Source organism: Zophobas morio, unplaced genomic scaffold, assembly GCF_036711695.1.
Source record: "Zophobas morio isolate AGI-343-1 ecotype UQ-CSIRO unplaced genomic scaffold, CSIRO_AGI_Zmor_V1 ptg000011l, whole genome shotgun sequence".
Taxonomy (NCBI): domain Eukaryota; kingdom Metazoa; phylum Arthropoda; class Insecta; order Coleoptera; family Tenebrionidae; genus Zophobas; species Zophobas morio.
In genome coordinates, this window is record NW_026972116.1 from 16,293,009 (window position 1) to 16,310,565 (window position 17,557).

Here is a 17,557-nt window from a genome sequence, read left to right on the forward strand (position 1 = left end):
CGCGCTACTGAAGTAAAGTAGTGGGACTCGCATCGCTTAATACACAAGTTATTGCGATGGTGTGGCGACAAATTTTAAAATGAACAAAGCCAAAGACTCTATCGGGAGTCCAAAACATAGATCACGGTTTCGGGATCGACGTCTCTGATTAAGGCGATCGAGCTCTCTTCAGTTCTCAACGTTGCGTTGGGTTGCAAAATTCACGAGCTACAACATATACTCATCCTAGCGGTGCAAGAGCTGTTACATAATTAACCGCATCATCCATTTCCTTGCGGACTACCAAATCAAAGGGCAAGCGCATCCCACGGAGAAGTAGGTACCCCAGGCCGGAACGAAATAAGACAAAATGGGTAGATAACTACCTTGGGCTGAATATCCGTTCTGCTAACATTACTGCAATTGAAGGATGAACTTCAACTCGTTCATTTTGTTGTTGTTAATTAAAAAAAAAAAAATGCCCAACATGAGTTAAGCTGAGGTCCGAAAACTGAAAACATTGGCGTCATTGCAGTTAAATTGTATTAGACCTATAAACAATTAAAAATCTCAACACGAATTGTGAATTTATAAATAATGAAACAAAATTAACACGTGTTAACGACTTCGCCAAAGTGTCACAACATCGGGTCTTACATTAATTACGTTCATTGTAGAGAGGGCATGACGTCGAATGCGATTTATTTTATTTAAACTGCTATTTTATGAAATTACAAACTAATTTTTACACACCAATTTTAATTAAAATAACCTTATTACAGGGCAAAGTCGGTCTGTTGTAAAGCAACCTACCTCTCTTATCGCAAGATGAGAGGTTGACTCGTCTAAGGTCCAGATTGGGCCCGACATCCAACTTCCGTCCCAAGCAAATAGAAATACCTTAGCTCCAAGTTCCCTTCAACACATGGTCGTCATGTTATCAAAAAACCGCCCTGTCTAGTTTTCCCGACCTTCAAATCACTGCTTGATCAGATGACTCTTATCGCGTAAATTATCACTGGCCTAGTTAATTGTGTTGATCCGCATTATTCTGCCCTCGTATTGTGTCGACCGATCATCGATCAAATATAAAGTAAAGATGGAAAACCTCCCGATCGGGTCTGGGACCTAAGGGGCATTTTTTGTGACGGCTAAGAAATCAAACCTAGGACATCCTAGAACAAGATAGAAAAAGAGACCACCTCAAAGCTAAAATGAAAATTTTAGTTGACTAGAGGAACTGAAGAGATTTTCTGAAAGAACTTGTATTGATAAAGATAGAAATATTGGAACACTGGTGTTAGAATCAAACCAGTTAGGAAAGGTGACGAAAGTTCTAGAACTTTTTATAGAAATTATGGAATATTCGAAGGCCAAAAGTGGAGTTCAAGTCAGATTTTAATCTTAAAGAGAAAACATTTTTTCAAGGATTACATTATCTTGGCCGTAGAAGAGTTGAAGACTGGTATCAACTTAGTAATTAAACCGACGGTTACAGAACACCACAAAATCAATGTTTGCAAAATTGGGGTAACCCAAAAAAAGCACAGAGAAAAACGAGTAAGAGAAAAACATGCGGCGGCACAATGTAATGTGGAAAGTGAGGAAAGTTAATCACGACACCTGATAGTCTAATAATCAGAATATCCATCCGACAAGTGGGAGACGAGGTTCGAATCCCACTTAGGGTGTGATATACAAATACAATAAAAGGTCCATTTACTTCCTTACTATCTGGTACAAATATGAAAAATCCGTTTACGTTCTGTTGCATCAAACTGTATATTTTTGTGTTATTAGTTAGTAATCATCTCCAACACGTAATTATAAATATTAACAAAAAGAAATTTTTTATATTATAACATATAAGTATGTTCAAAGAAAGTTAACAAAATCAGTGGCTGTTAGATAATGTTTTTATAACCAACTCGTAATAGAACTTATTTGTTTGCAAACATTAAACTCCTCAAATTAAGAGTAGTTCCATAAAAAATCACTTATAAAATAAAACATTACGAAACATCAATACAAATTTAATAACCAGACACATTTCCAATAATAAATCATCCACAACACGCAATTGTGTAATGTCAGTATTCAATACAAAATAAAATTACATTCACGTCCATACATTGTAAACAAAGAAACAGATGACCCCTCTTTCCTACAAGAAAGACATAACATGACACTCAGTACAAAAATACCCGGGGTAAATTTTTAACAATGTGTATGTGTACAACCAGCATTGCTTGGCAACAAAGAATAACTAGGTAAACACCTTTTTTTCGAAGCGCGACTCGTTCGATTGAATGTAGGTATTTCATCACAGACTTTTATCAATAATACATTAAGTGGACTAGAAAAGATGGGCCTTCTAGAACATGCAAATTGCGTGGCGCTGATTGTTCTATTCTTGATAACTTGTGCCAGGACACAAACGACACAGAACATCAACGTCTGTGAGTAAAAAATCGTGTTTTAGTTCTTGTTCGGCATTCCTGTTTTAGTATTTGTGAATGAAGAAGGGAATTTGGTGGCGGAAAAAGCGGTGGATGTTGCTGTCAACTACATAAAGAAAAACAATAAATTGGGTGTCAACACAGATCCTGTTAAAGTGGTTGGAAATAGAACAGATGCATCGGGGCTTTTGGATTCTTGTAAATTTTAAAATACCAACAAAGTGGTTGTTTATTAATAATGTTGCTTAGTGTGTAGCAGCTACAACGACATGTTGGCAAGTTCTATGTTTCCACATTTGGTCTTGGATACCACCATGACGGGTCTAGCTTCAGAAACAGTTAAATCGTTCACAGCAGCTTTAGGTATACCGACAATCAGTGCCTCTTTTGGCCAAGAAGGTGATCTACGACAATGGAGGAACATTGACGAAAATGAGAAAGAATATCTCATCCAGATTCTACCACCGGGTGACATTATTCCAGAAATTGTCAGAACAATAGTGCTTAACCAAAACATAACAAACGCAGCTATACTTTTCGACGACTACTTCGGTATGAATTCCAAATTACTAACACGTGTATCCAACTGTCCTTTGTAGTCATGGACCACAAATACAAATCGTTGCTTCAAAATGTGGCAACCAGACATGTTATCGCACCAATTAAAGAACCAGATAAAATCGGAGAACAACTCAAACAACTAAGAAAATTAGATATTGTCAATTTTTTTATTTTAGGGAGTTTTGAAAATATCAAACGTGTTTTAGATGCTGCTGATAGTGTAAATTACTTCAACAGAAAATTTGCTTGGCATGCCATCACTCAAGACAAAGGGGACTTAAAGTGCAATTGCAAAAACGCGACCATTATGTTGGCTAAACCTGTAATAGACGCGCAGTATCAAGACCGCCTCGGTTTGATAAAGACGTCTTATCAACTAAACGCAGAACCGGAAATAGCCGCCGCTTTTTACTTTGACTTGGCGCTGTATTCGTTCCTAGCAATCAAGTAAGTAAACACTTGTTTTGTAAATTATTTGTGTTCGGAAAGGAGTGATAGATGCTGATTTCTACTTTTTTTAGAGAAATGATAGCAGATGGTGCTTGGAAAAGAAACAATGTCACTAACTACATTACATGTGACGAATACGACGGCAAAAACACACCTAAACGTATAGGTCTAAATCTGAAAAAATACTTCAATAAGGAAACTTCAGAAACTCCGACCTACGGTCCCATAAGCATAGTTTCAAACGGTTACAGTTTCATGGAATTCAACATGCAACTAAGTGCAGTGGGTGTGAGAGAAGGTTCATCAGACAAGTCTATTGCTTTGGGGACTTGGAAGGCCGGCTATGACAACAATTTAACCCTTCTGGATTCTCAAAGTATGAAAAACTATACTGCTGATGTAGTGTACAGAGTAGTGACTGTGGAGGTATTACCAACCTTCGTGTTTTTTATTAAGTCTAAAATCATTTTTCCAGCAAAAACCATTCATTATTAAAGACGATTCCGCTCCGAAGGGTTACAAAGGATACTGCATCGACCTCATCGATAAAATTGCCGAAATATTAAACTTTGACTACGAAATATCAACAGTCAGTGATGGCAAGTTTGGAAATATGGATGAAAATGGAAAATGGAACGGCGTCGTGAAAGAACTGATGGAAAAACGTGCCGATATAGGTCTTGGATCTATGTCGGTCATGGCCGAACGTGAAAACGTGATCGATTTTACTGTACCGTACTACGACCTAGTGGGAATCACTATTTTAATGAAACTTCCAACAACTCCTACTTCTTTGTTCAAATTTTTGACAGTCTTGGAAAATGAGGTGTGGTTGTGCATACTAGCGGCTTATTTCTTCACGAGGTATTAAGATTTATCACCCATCTTAAGAACACATGATTTGATAAAACTCTTCAGCTTCTTGATGTGGGTGTTCGATAGATGGAGTCCTTACAGTTACCAGAATAACCGAGAAAAATACAAAGACGATGAGGAAAAGCGTGAATTTAACTTGAAGGAGTGTCTTTGGTTTTGTATGACTTCACTAACTCCACAGGGAGGTGGTGAAGCCCCGAAAAATCTATCCGGGCGTTTAGTAGCAGCTACGTGGTGGTTGTTCGGTTTCATCATCATAGCTTCATATACAGCTAACCTTGCAGCTTTTTTGACTGTTTCCAGATTGGACACACCTATAGAATCTCTAGACGACTTATCAAAACAGTATAAAATTCAATATGCTCCTCTAAACGGATCATCAACTATGACCTACTTCGAACGAATGGCTAACATAGAAGCTAAATTTTACGAGTACGTTTTCACGATTTTTCCACTTTTAATCAACCACGATTTTTAGAATATGGAAAGATATGAGCTTAAATGACAGTCTGTCGGAAGTAGAAAGAGCCAAACTTGCCGTTTGGGACTATCCAGTGAGTGACAAATACACTAAAATGTGGCAAGCTATGAAAGAAGCCGAACTACCCAATACACTCGAGGAAGCAGTGAAAAGAGTTCGAATTTCAAAATCCTCAAGTGAAGGTTTTGCCTATTTGGGTGATGCCACCGACATCAGGTATCTAGAAATCACCAACTGCGACCTTCAAATGGTGGGAGAAGAATTTTCCCGGAAACCCTACGCTATCGCTGTCCAACAAGGATCACCCTTGAAAGACCAGTTCAATACGGCGTAAGTTACAAAACCCTTCACTCTTCCCCACGTCCCTCTGTCTTAGAATTTTGCAGTTACTAAATCGACGAGAACTAGAAAGACTAAAAGAGTTGTGGTGGAGTAAGAACCCTGAAGCCAAGAAATGCGATAAGCAAGATGACCAATCTGATGGAATCAGTATACAAAATATTGGTGGTGTCTTCATTGTCATTTTCGTGGGTATTGGATTGGCGTGTGTGACATTAGCGTTCGAATACTGGTGGTACAAATACAGGAAGGGGTCTAAGGTGGTGGATGTTCAAGGAGCACCAGCTGTCAAACACCATGATATGACCACGAAAATTGGTGACGGTTTTAATGCTAAAGTAAATAAGTTGTATCCACGTTCACGATTTTAACTCGATTGTCGATTTTTTGTGCACACACATGTGTTCATTGATCGGATTTCGATTGAATGTGGTTTTATTAATGCAAAAACGCACAAAATTTTACACTGGACAAACTTCGTGTAAAAGATAAAATGGTATTTTGGGTTTGTGCTCTGCGATAACAAAAGTTTGGGTTTTGTGTTAAGAGAATTAGATGTTTTTATGTGTGTACATTTTTCTACAATTGGTTTAGACATTTTATCAATTATTGTTTTTGTGTAGAATCAAATGAAGAAAATATTTGTAGTAACATTAGGACAAAAAATAAATTTATTGTGGACAGAACTGTACTGGTTTTATTTTTAAATAACCACAATACCACATCCTAGTGTAGTACTCTAATGAAATGTCAACGCCATTACAAAAGAGTTATAATCATAAGAATTATAAACATAAATCAACAATGTTTTACTACTACAATTATAGCTAAGTTCAAGCTGCTTCAATAAAACATTTTTTTAGCAGCAATAAATACAAAACAAAAAGTGTAAAGAGCTAAAAATTGAAATAACAGGTTGACAGTAGTGGCAAAAACTTGGGTTGACCGCTTATTACTGCAATCCAAGTAAAATTTATCCTAAAAACATTACAAGACCAATCTGACAACGTCAATCTTGTTGTAGTGATAATTAAAAAAAAAATTATCTACTAACAATAATGCTTATGACTTATGAATGTTGTTCTTTGTTCCTTTAAGTTTTTATATATTTGTACTATTCTCTTGCGATTGAAAATAAATACATCTGCAAATTTTAAATCTTTTTGTGACCTAAAATTTTACAAAAATGATAAAAACTATTTACCACAAGAAGACCTATCATCTATCAGTTGTGGTTTAAAGCACATTCAGTGTTACTAAAGTTATGCGACGTATTACACGAGAAAAAATACCCCACAAATTCATCGATCATTATACCTAATTCAGTAGTGTCAAATCAGATATCGGTAATTGTTTTTTTTTTTTGGCGCCAGTTTTGCCAAACTTCAAGTCGATGGTCATACTCTATACTTCAGCCCCAAACGCCCGTGTTTTTCTATACATCTGTACGTAATTCATCTGCAGCTGCTTGTGGTACCCTAACTTTTTCTTTTTTTGGAATCAAATTTCCCTCTTGTTTTCAAAATTTTTGTTTTCATTTCTGTCTCTATGAGTTTTTTTAGTTCTGGACAGGAACATTCAGTGCCATTCAACCTTAGATATATTTAGGTATAATCATGGTAGAAGGAGACATGGTATAGGCATACGCATCGGGTGTGACGTCAAGTGGGGTGAAATTAGCGCGAAATTTAAAATACAATTCGTTATCCGACAACTAATTGACGTATTGGACAGAGCAATGACAACTCAAGCTGAAATTCCCTAGAGTTCCCTAGCGAAGCTCACAAGAGTCACAAGGTCGTTGATGCCACCTAACGTCACAAATGGATGCGCAGACCATTTTTAAATTGGTACATCGGATGCCTATACCATGTCTCCTTCTACCATGGGTATAATAACTAATTGTACCGTGAAATCAGCAAAATATAAAAAGTATCCATGGTAATACTGTACAGAACAAATATACGTCAAAAAGTGTGTCATCACCCACCCGGGACTGCGATTGACACACGGAAAACACAAAAGTAAAGGGGTAATATGTATTTAAAAAAAAGTACGACCTTGTTTGTATTCATTGCACCCTCCTATTATCTCAAAATTTTCAAAACAGCCGTTGTTATATACTTCGCCTTATTTAAATAAAGTCCATCTTTTTTTTTACCTCTATTCTAACATCCTCATTTGATATCAATATATTTTTGACAGATTTTGTTTCTTCTCGTGCACTGATAACATAAAAAGTAAAAATCACTTTAAAATTGCGCCATTTTTTGTTATCTAGTTAGATAACAAAAATGTATCCTTAAAAAACCAAGATGTTAGAAACAACACAGGATACACATAAGAACGTTAGTAATAAAATTACCGCAACTGATAATGAAGCTAATAATGTCAAATATCATGTATTATCTTAACCACAATGATATGCAACAAAACAAAAGAACGGTTGCTGGGGCACTAAATGTTTTAGAATGGCCAAATTTAAAAGCCTCCAGAAAAAGACCTCAAAACAGTCTTTTTGGCCACAAACACGATCGTCACAAACGAACGAAAAATGTAAACAGGTAGAATTCAACGATAAGTTAGCAACAATGAAAAAAACTTTGACTTGAACGCTTCCCTCCGGTTTCAGCCAATGAAAACCAGCGTTGCACTATCTTCCACAAAGCGCGGGAAAACGTACATTGTAATATATATCCTTCGCAAGTGTCAGCCATCATCAGTCTGCAATCACCTGTTAATTAGTGTAGAAACAGCAGAACAAAGCTCCTTTATTCGACCCAAAAGAATAAAAAATGGAACCTTCACCTGGTTGCAGAAGAAACTCTGGGAACAACGGAGCTGCAGACAATCTGAACGTCGGCGATTCTACTGAAAGTGATGAAACTGTCGACAAGTACGATCCCTCCACGTCTAGTAGAATCGGTCACTCAAGTGAATCTCTGGGTATCACATATCCAGTTAGTGAAAGAGGGGATTCAGATCCGAACAACTCCGTCGCCAGTACGAACGGTACGACTAATCAGTTCGCAGGGCAGGAAGAAGACCCGCACGAAGGATCAGTGCAGCGGCTGTGCCACGGAAATAATAGTGAGGAAGCTACTGAAAAACACACCACAAAACTTGAAGTTTTCTTCGCGTTGGGTACCACAATTCTTCATATTTTAAATGTGGTAAAGTTTTATGATACCATTATTTACCGAAGCAACGATAATTTTTATAGTTTGACGAGCATATTTTATTTAATATCAGCTTTTGTGACAACATGTTTTAGCTGGAATATAAACAAATTTAAGCCACAACAAAAAGAATGTAATTTTTATAGACGTGGAATTTTAATCGCTGCATTTGCCGTTATCCAAATTTGTCATATTTACTATAGAATTATTTCTGAGCCACAAAGCTATGACCAAATTTTTTTAACCATTCTTTGGTATCTGTTAACGACGATACCACTTTTTATTATCTTTCACCTATTTACTTTGGAAATATATGTACTGATGTCCTTTTACGGTATTAAATCTCTAATAAGCAAAAAGCGGGAAGAACAACAGTATTACTATTACCTGCTGACAAAAACTCGGGCCGACGCTGGACTTCTTGGTCTATTAGATGGAGCTTTCAGAATAATACCACATCAGATTTTACAGATATACATTTTTTTCAAATTTGGGTTCAGCTGGCGTAAGTAATATACATAGTGAATTTCTTTTAGTACCCATTTATTTTCAGATTTTGACCAGGTTGCAGAACTTTTCTCATTTTTGGACATAGCTTGGTCTTCAACCTTTTACCAGTCTTTACTCAGGATGCACCGCCCGAACAAACACGACATGAACCTAAAGATTAAGTACTGGTATTACACTTGGAATTTATTTATCTGTATTTCAAGAATGTTGTGTATTGGCGCTATAGCAGCCCTTTGGCCCGTTGCTGTTGTAATTTTGTCATTTGTGCATTGTGCAGGATGGGCTTTTTGGTTATGGTGGAACCATCCGTCACTTGATTTTACCCGTATTAGTAAATATTGGCACATACTCTTTTGCTGTGTGATTGGTGTCGTCTACTTTACGTTTCCAATTAACTTAGACGATAAACCAAAGAAATATTGTATATTTTATGGTATAATGTTGATGGAGAATTGTGTAGGAATACTAATTTGGTACTTTAATGAAGAGGCATCATGGGGTTACTTTGTATTAATTCTAGCAATAGGTAGTACTGGTCTTGGAATGATATTTCAGATATTATACTACGCTCACTGTCATCCTAGTAAAGTTTATGCCAAAAACATTACGGTACTCGTACAAGAAAATCTATTTGGTAGTAGTGATAATTAAAAAAAAAACGATGTTTATACCATGGTCCAAAATACTTCTCGTAAAAGGAATAACGTAAGTTGATCCTATTTTATTCTAATAGCTCTGTCGATCATGTCCTACGTATGCTGTCACAGCTTCCCTTTAGGAGAAAACTTTTGGGTCATAGAGTACTTATAGAAATTTGTTCCGTGTATTATGTTGTACACTCTTTAGTTATGTTCTTTGTTCCTTTATATATATTTATAGTATTCTCTTGAGATTGCAAATAAATATATTACCTGCAAATTTTTACTCTTTTCACGGTCATGGCACAAATGTGACACAGTTACACGAAAGACTATCTATTTATCATAAGAGGACCTTATCAGCTGTGGTTTAGAACACATTAAGCGCCTTAGTATGCTATCTATTGGTGCTTTATTAAAAGTTATCATAGATTCCTATAAAAAGTCGTTTGAAGCGTAGTTACTAAACTTGCCAGACAGATTGTCGCAGTTAGTATTTAGACGTCGTGATAGGTGGACCAGGTGATATCATCCTTTCTAACCGGTGTTAAAAAGAAAACCATGGTTTTCTACCCCTTCGACAAGAGGATCCAATCTCGAGACCCCATAGAACTCAAGAGTAGAATACGTCTGGTATCTTACTGGAAACTGCTGCGACTATTTTTGACGGATTTTCTCCAACTATTCAACATATTTTTTGTCCAATACAAACTGTTTCATCTGGATATTGAAAATGAAATCGGCTACATTGCAACACTTGTGATTTCCTTGTTGTCGGGGGTAGTTACCTTGATTTTCAGCATACGGATTGATAAAATAAATCGCAAGAACCCAGCTACAATTATGTCGATCGTAATTTTCTCACTTTTGGCCGTAAAATACATCATCGACTCGTGGTTTGCTCCACCGAGAATTCTTTGCTGTGGACCGTATGGAAAGATCGTGACGAAGCTAATAACATCAATTTTTGTGTTGTTCCAAGTGCCAAACTCTTTTCGACAAATTGTTGTCACGATTTATGCTGTTAGGTGTAAATTTTCGAAAACCGAAGAAGACAGAATTAAATTTTATGATGAAATGGTCGATGCTGAAGCCGACGCCGGGTTGCTAGGAATACTGGAGTGCTATCTAAGGGGGGCGCCTCAGCTGATCGTCCAGATTACTCTCGTTTTCTTCAGACACGATGATTTTACACAAATTTCGTGTAAGTACCTGACGCTAAGTGATAATTTGAGCAATTTTTCACAATTATTGCACAATTTGTCAGAATGGTGGCGGCCTGTAACAGATTGCAACACGAAAATAGTATATTTTGCAACAAGAAGTGAAGGTCATACTTTTTTCGTGAGTTGAGTATTGTTTCACGAGTCGCGCAGCGACGAGTGTAACACACTCAACGAACGAAAAAATTGACTTTCAGTTCGAGTCGCAAATGCTGTTTTTTCTACGACAAAAAAGATACCTAACTACATATAAATTTCAGGAAATTTTATTTTGTAATATATTGAAAATTACAGTTATAATAATTATGTGCAACACCTGCTGCTTTAGCATTATTTTCTTTTTTATTAATTATTGATGAAGGCACATTGTCTTCAAGTGCATGTGATGCAGGAGGAACCTCTGCTTCTGTTATTTCTGTCTCCTTAGGTGACAACGAACCCTCAATAGGTGGTAAACTTCCGATATTTTCTTTGCTAATCTGTAATGAATCAAACAATTTTTTCCCTCTATTAATTTTGTTAGTAATCGAATCTTCGATGTTTTGTTCAGCTACAGAACTCGATTTCCATCCGCCGTGCTGCTTTATTTCAGTCATGTTAGCACCCGTGTTTGCAAGAAGTGTCGTGGAAGATCTCCTTAGAGAATGGCCAGTATATAACTGTGAATCTGGTAATTTGAGGAATTTAGCAATTTCTTTTGGAACAGATGCAAATTTATTAATTTCAATAACTTGTCGGGTGCACTTGTTGTGTTGGTAATTCAAAAAAAATCTACGAGTCGTATTGTCTATTCCTTGTGGACGAAGATTGATGTATCTCTTGCAGATTTTATAATGGGTATTAACAATTGTAAATGAACGAGGTAAATTTGTTTTTGTCTTTGGAATAATCACAAATAAAGCGCTTCCTAAATCTTGAACATCTTGAGTTTCTAAATCTTTTAATTCATGTGAACGACAGGCCCCACAGATCCCAAATATTAGAGCAACCTTCAAATAGTCTAGTATGAAACATTATAAAACACAACCTCAACTCAACTTACCTTCGTGAACAAGAATTTTTCATCATTTGCTTTATCGAGAAACAACTGAATTTGTTCCGAATTCAATACTTTTGCCTTTTTAGATTTGAAACCCGTCGACTTCCTTTTTAGAAAAGTTTTTAATTTGAGGTATTTAGAAATATCAACATCATGTTTCAGACTTATTACACTTCGTAGCATGGAATACATGCTCCATAATGTGGTGGGCTTCAGACTGTTTGACAATGTACCGAAATAAGCCATCAAGACATTTTCGGAAAAAGATGTCACTCGGTTGTCCTTCCGCCAAGTTATAAATTTTTCGTATACAAACTGATATCTCTGTTGGGATTTTTGTGGTAAGATATCATTTGAAGCGGATGTTGCTGCTTGCATCACACAAAGGGGTGTGGAACTACGCGATTCTTCTGAATCAGACATGGCTTTTCTTTTTCAATAAATTAGGAACACAATTGAAACCTAATATGTCATTACGAAATAAAACAATCACGTAGAATAAACAATATGACTACTTGACTAGCGCTACTGGTTGCTTAGACGTATGCAGATCTTGCTGCGTCAAACATTTTTGTTTAATTTTTATTCAAATTTATTAATCAATTTAGTTTCAATTTAAATAGGTAATCATATTTCATTTCTTAACAGTTGATCAAATTAAAAAAAAGATACTTAAATTTTCAGTGGATTTAAACTTTAAATTTTCACTTTTCACATAGCAGTCCATGGTTACTTTCGCTTCTAGAATGAATAAGTATTTTCACTTCTAGAAGTGAAAATGATGTTTTCGTTAAGGGTAAACGATGGGAAAAAGTCTACTTTCATATATAGGAGTAGAAAAAAGACTTTTCGTCATTGCATCATTTCAATTCGAGCTTCATGGATTGTTTCTCACTCAACTTTTCTGTTTTTGAAAAAACACGAAAGTGCGAATTTTGTTTACTTTCCAACATGAGAGAAATTCTTTTGTGTTTCATAAAAGTCAAATTAAAAATTAGTAGACCATTTTTTATTATTTTTTATTAGAACGCTTAATAAAATAAAAGTAGAACAATATTTCCTGAAATAAAGAACTCTTGCATTGGCCCCTTTAGAAGTTTACTGTAAAAAAACAGGCAAAACGACTGAAAACAACAGGTTGTAAATTTTTTGACATTTTTTTTTTCAGGGCTTGAACAAGTTTCTATTGCTGCTGCTTTGGGTGTGGTGCTACCATGGACTGCAACCTCCTACCATAATTCGCTAAGAACCCAGAAGAATGACCATTTTCCATTTTCAACAGTGGTGGTGTTTTTCATATGGAATGCATTCCTCCTAGCAGCAAGAATTCTTGGTATTAGTGTAGTTCTAGCGTTTTGGCCTGTACATACGGGTGTAACAATTCTAGTCCATTGGCTGGTGGCAACACTTTTGTTGTATTATAATTTTCCACCAGTTGATTTTTATAAGAAGAACAAAATCTGGCATTTTATGTTCTGCTCAATTTTTGGGCTGGTTTATATTTTTAATTCTATTAATATGACCAAAGAAAAAAAGTTTTGGCATTACATGTGCTTCTATGGGACTGTATTTTTGGAAAATACAGTTTCACTTATTCTATGGTGTACAAACGAATATACTAAGACTGTGATATATAGAATTAGTTTTGTTACTGTGAGTGAAATTTTGTTTATGGGTGGCATTCTTATTATGATTTTGTATTATGTAAAATTCCATCCGCGTAACGAGAAGTATAGGTCTTGTGAAAATGATCAGTTTGGTGAAAACATTCCATTGAAGATATTTAATATAAATCAGTGTGAAAACAATGAATCTGTGGATATTCCATCTGTATAGGACAAAATCCAAAGTAATTTGTTCATAGATAGGTTTTAAATAATATAAGTAAGTATAAGTATAAGTACTATAAGAATCGCAAATTCTTTTTAATTTTATAAAGATAAATAAGTGTTTCGTTTTCATTAATTTTGTTTGTACTGATTAGCATAAATCTTATAAACCTACTCTGGTAGTCAGGGATATTTCTGCACAGCCATGTCATATGTATTAAAATATAAGTTATTTAAAACTTAAGCCTGAATATCTCTAATTCCAGAGTAAAATATGACGTTTCTAGAGTATATTTTATTGTTACTTTATAGGAGTATTTAGTATTTAGTGTTTAATATTTATTCATAATTTATTTGTCTGTTCAATGATATAGTGTTACTTAATAATTTCAAGTTAACGTATCCAGCGTTAAGGTAAACGCTTTGTAAAACAACACGTCAATCAATTAAATACTTATGTAATATTGTAGATTTTAAAATTTCTTGCAAATTTTTGTTCAATATAAGTTGTCCATGTTTACATATACCTATCATGTGATTTTTTATTTATGCTTGTCTTGGATATGTTTATTTCATTTAAAAATTTATGTATTATGACACTACCATCAGCTTATATTTATGCTTGTCTTAGATATGTGAAAGCTAATCCCAATCAGTTTAGATCCCTGGACCATGAGCATCAAACAAGATATGAAGAATGGCTACAAACAGATTTTCAAAGATTAACGAGAACAAGAACAGCTCTACGGTATTATTGTATTACACTATTTAATGTACTTCCAGTGTCATTAAAAGAGTTACCTGAGAATGTATTTTGTAAAGTTGTCCAAGAATTATTAATTAATAACGTTTTCTATTCTACATCTGAGTTTATTAAATTTAAGTTTACGGACATGTGAAACATTTTTTGTAATGATTATCACGAAATATATTATTATTATTATTATTATTATTTCCTCAGTAAGTAGCTACTGTTTGTCTTTTTTTTAATAAATGCTTGTTTTTTTTCATTTTTATTGAAAAATCATTTAAGAATACTTACAAAAGTCGTCATTTTAAAAAACAACATTCACTAAGTACATCTCATAATACAAAACGTATTCTTCTACTTCTTGAACCTAAGCTAGAAAACCATTGTAATAGGATTTGATGAATGGCTAATTTTGTGTTGTTTAGACGTTTCATAACTTTTAAAATATGAAAAAGTAGGTCCTTATCTCCCTCAGTCTGTTGTCTGTTAACGATTGTATTGGACAGGCAGTCCAAAATGACTGACTAATTGTTGTAAAATTTAGGTATTCCTGTAGCTTAAAAAAAACAAAATTTTAGATAGTTTTGAATAATCAGAAGTGTGATAAATATGTACAAAATCTTTACACTTGTTTCTAAGTAAAAATTTGCGGAATTTTACTTTTTCATTTTTCTATTTATTGAAATATTATGTTTTCTTTTAAAAATTTCGTTACTACTTCCATCGTTCTTCATTCTCTTTGTAGATATTTTTGTATATAATCTTTATGTATATTGTGGTGACCGAATTTAAATCAAAGTTTTCCCGCTGAACTTAATTAACAGCGGCGCGAAATCACACTTGAATAATTTGAATTTGAAAAAAAAAAAAAACTCAATCACAAAAAGGAAATCGTTAAACATAGGCAACCAAATATGCACGTCGGGTTTAATGCATGTAGTACCGCAGGCACCAAGGCTGTTCTGTAGGATTTAGTTATAGCGCTAGGGCGTTTTTAGTTAGAAGGTTGGTTGGTTGGTAGAGAAGCTGCATGGCGTAGCGTCATTATGAATGTGCTGGTGTGATTGTAAACACGTGGTAAGCGCTAGGTTTAAATTAGTTGGTTTGGTAGTTAATAAAACGGGAGGAAGCCTTTGTTTAACGACAATCAATCGTAACTGACGTCACTTCCGGTCGACGCGAGACACGTGTTGTAAATTTGTTTCATTGTTTGTAAATTCACCAATCAAGTTAGTTTTTCTTAATAGTCAGCTAGCGCAAACACAGTTTAACAATCAGAATTATTTAAATAAACCCCTTGCTAGAAGATTTCATGAAATTCACTTAGTCAGGAAAAATACGTTATGTTTAATTACGAATAGGTCTCTGTATGCATATACGTAAGTGTTACATTATAACACTTCTAAATTCTTCACACAAGATTGCTAATAGTTCATTTACGGCAGTTAAACAAGTTCATTATACTGCGAACTGAGGGGAGGGGTTTAAAATGTTTTCTTCCCTTAGGCGGTTATCATCGTTATCATGATTAATTCATCGGGGCATGCCTCACAACGCCACAGATTGATTAATTCATCAGGGCATGCCATCACAACGCCACAGAAATTGATTAATTTATCAAGGCATGCCCTCCGAATGCTACAGATTGATTACATCACCGAGACGCTTTTTCCTCGCAACGATTTTAAAATTTACATCACCGAGACGCTTTTTCCCTCGGAGCGATGATTGGATATTTTTGTGTTTGTTTATTATGTGTTTTGTTGGGGTAACCAGTTCGCGGTATTTTAAACTCTCAAAGTAAATTGTTTTTTGAAATAACCAATCACTTAGATCATGACATAATTTAACATAATGTAAACTTCTTTGTTTGAACCGTTGATAAAGTGTGGGAAATATCAATCTCTTGTAAATTTTGTTAACGCTGCAATTTTCCACCTCATACTATATTTCTTAATCTCACAATCTTAACCTCAGTAATTTTATTTGTTGTATAATTTTAATTGAACGTAAATTTTATGTTCGACAATTTTTAACCTCACATAATATTTCTATTTGTACAAGTTAATTTCACACCAGATCTTCTGTTTCATAAATCCTTGCTAAGTTTGTTTTGTAAATACTTTGTTGATGAATGTTTCTATCATATAAATTATTTGATGTCTAATTTTTAACCTGGCATCAGAATTATTTGTTGGTTAAATTTTCATTGTATGGCGAATTTAAATGTTGTTTATTGCTCGTTGAAACTTTAATACTTGTTTAGTTGTTGTTAATATCAAAGTTATAAGTAGACAGCGGATTTCTGTCGGGCTTGGCAAGGCCAAACTCGGTACGGCTCGTGCGGGATGGGAATTCAGTGCAGCTACTGGCTGCACTTCGTCTATTTTAGAATAAAATAACGGTACTTCGTTGTACTTTGCTGTTAATTCCCGTTCTCATTTACCTAGCTGTTTTACGAATTAAGGTTTCGTGAATTGTATTTATGGAATAAGTGAAAATTAAATGCACTGATTATCACCCGCGACTGATTCGCAGCGATTCACGCGTCCCCACCTATAATCGTGACGTAGCCCGACAGAAATCCGCTCTCTAGTTATAAGAGATTGAATATTTAAAAATGGAATTGAGGTTAAATAACACAGAAAACGTGGCAGAAGCGAAGTTCGGTTCCTAGTCGGGCTGGCGAGATTGATGGTGTCACCTATCCACAGGTTTGGATAGATTCAGGGGCGGCCGCCGATGTTGTAAAGTTCTAGGCTTCGTGCTAGCCTAGATCCTCTTGCGGGTCGGACGACCATAATGGCCTAGTTCCGCAGGGCTCGTTCGTAATGGATATGCGTGTGGGGTAGGCTTTGTGACAGATAGAATCACCGTCGTGGGGGGAGAACAGCCCCAGACCGGTAGCCCCAAACTCCGCTTATGCTACAACACCCCAGGGGTACTTTCGTTGTGCTTCTGTATTTGCATCCAGTTACTTAATTCAGATTTTGCTTTTTTTATTAAATTTGTGATATTCAAATATTTGCATTGATTCCAAATAGATGTATAGAATTTTCCGTTTGTTCGCATTTCATATGTGTATGTCTGTCAATTCGCGAGTGTTTTTCTTTTATATATTTTAAGGTGTTTGAAATGTAATATTTCGGTGAATAAAACCCTAGGGGGTTTTTGGGAATGAAGACCGATGACGCCTTGACCCTGCGGAGTCGCCAGAAGGGCAAGCTGAGTCTCTTTCGCTCT

The 17,557-nt window shown here is 35.4% G+C and overlaps 2 protein-coding genes and 1 long non-coding RNA gene across 3 annotated transcripts; all 3 read left to right on the forward strand.

Moving 5' to 3' along the window:
- Positions 1-2,212: 2,212 nt before the first annotated feature.
- Positions 2,213-5,799, forward strand: LOC135127039 (ionotropic receptor 25a). The gene is made up of 10 exons (XM_064053335.1): positions 2,213-2,249; positions 2,309-2,438; positions 2,487-2,636; positions 2,688-2,990; positions 3,038-3,446; positions 3,521-3,875; positions 3,925-4,313; positions 4,368-4,757; positions 4,804-5,136; positions 5,183-5,799. The coding sequence occupies exons 2-10, from the start codon at positions 2,345-2,347 to the stop codon at positions 5,514-5,516; spliced, it is 2,757 nt and encodes a 918-aa protein (XP_063909405.1). The 5' UTR covers positions 2,213-2,249; positions 2,309-2,344; the 3' UTR covers positions 5,517-5,799.
- Positions 5,800-8,142: 2,343 nt separating this feature from the next.
- On the forward strand, positions 8,143-9,752 carry LOC135127044 (uncharacterized). The gene is made up of 2 exons (XR_010280168.1): positions 8,143-8,829; positions 8,878-9,752. It is a non-coding gene; the product is annotated as an uncharacterized LOC135127044 (long non-coding RNA).
- A 211-nt stretch (positions 9,753-9,963) lies between these two features.
- LOC135126533 (XK-related protein 4-like) lies at positions 9,964-14,371 on the forward strand. The gene is made up of 2 exons (XM_064052558.1): positions 9,964-10,676; positions 12,903-14,371. The coding sequence occupies exons 1-2, from the start codon at positions 10,034-10,036 to the stop codon at positions 13,568-13,570; spliced, it is 1,311 nt and encodes a 436-aa protein (XP_063908628.1). The 5' UTR covers positions 9,964-10,033; the 3' UTR covers positions 13,571-14,371.
- Positions 14,372-17,557: the final 3,186 nt, after the last annotated feature.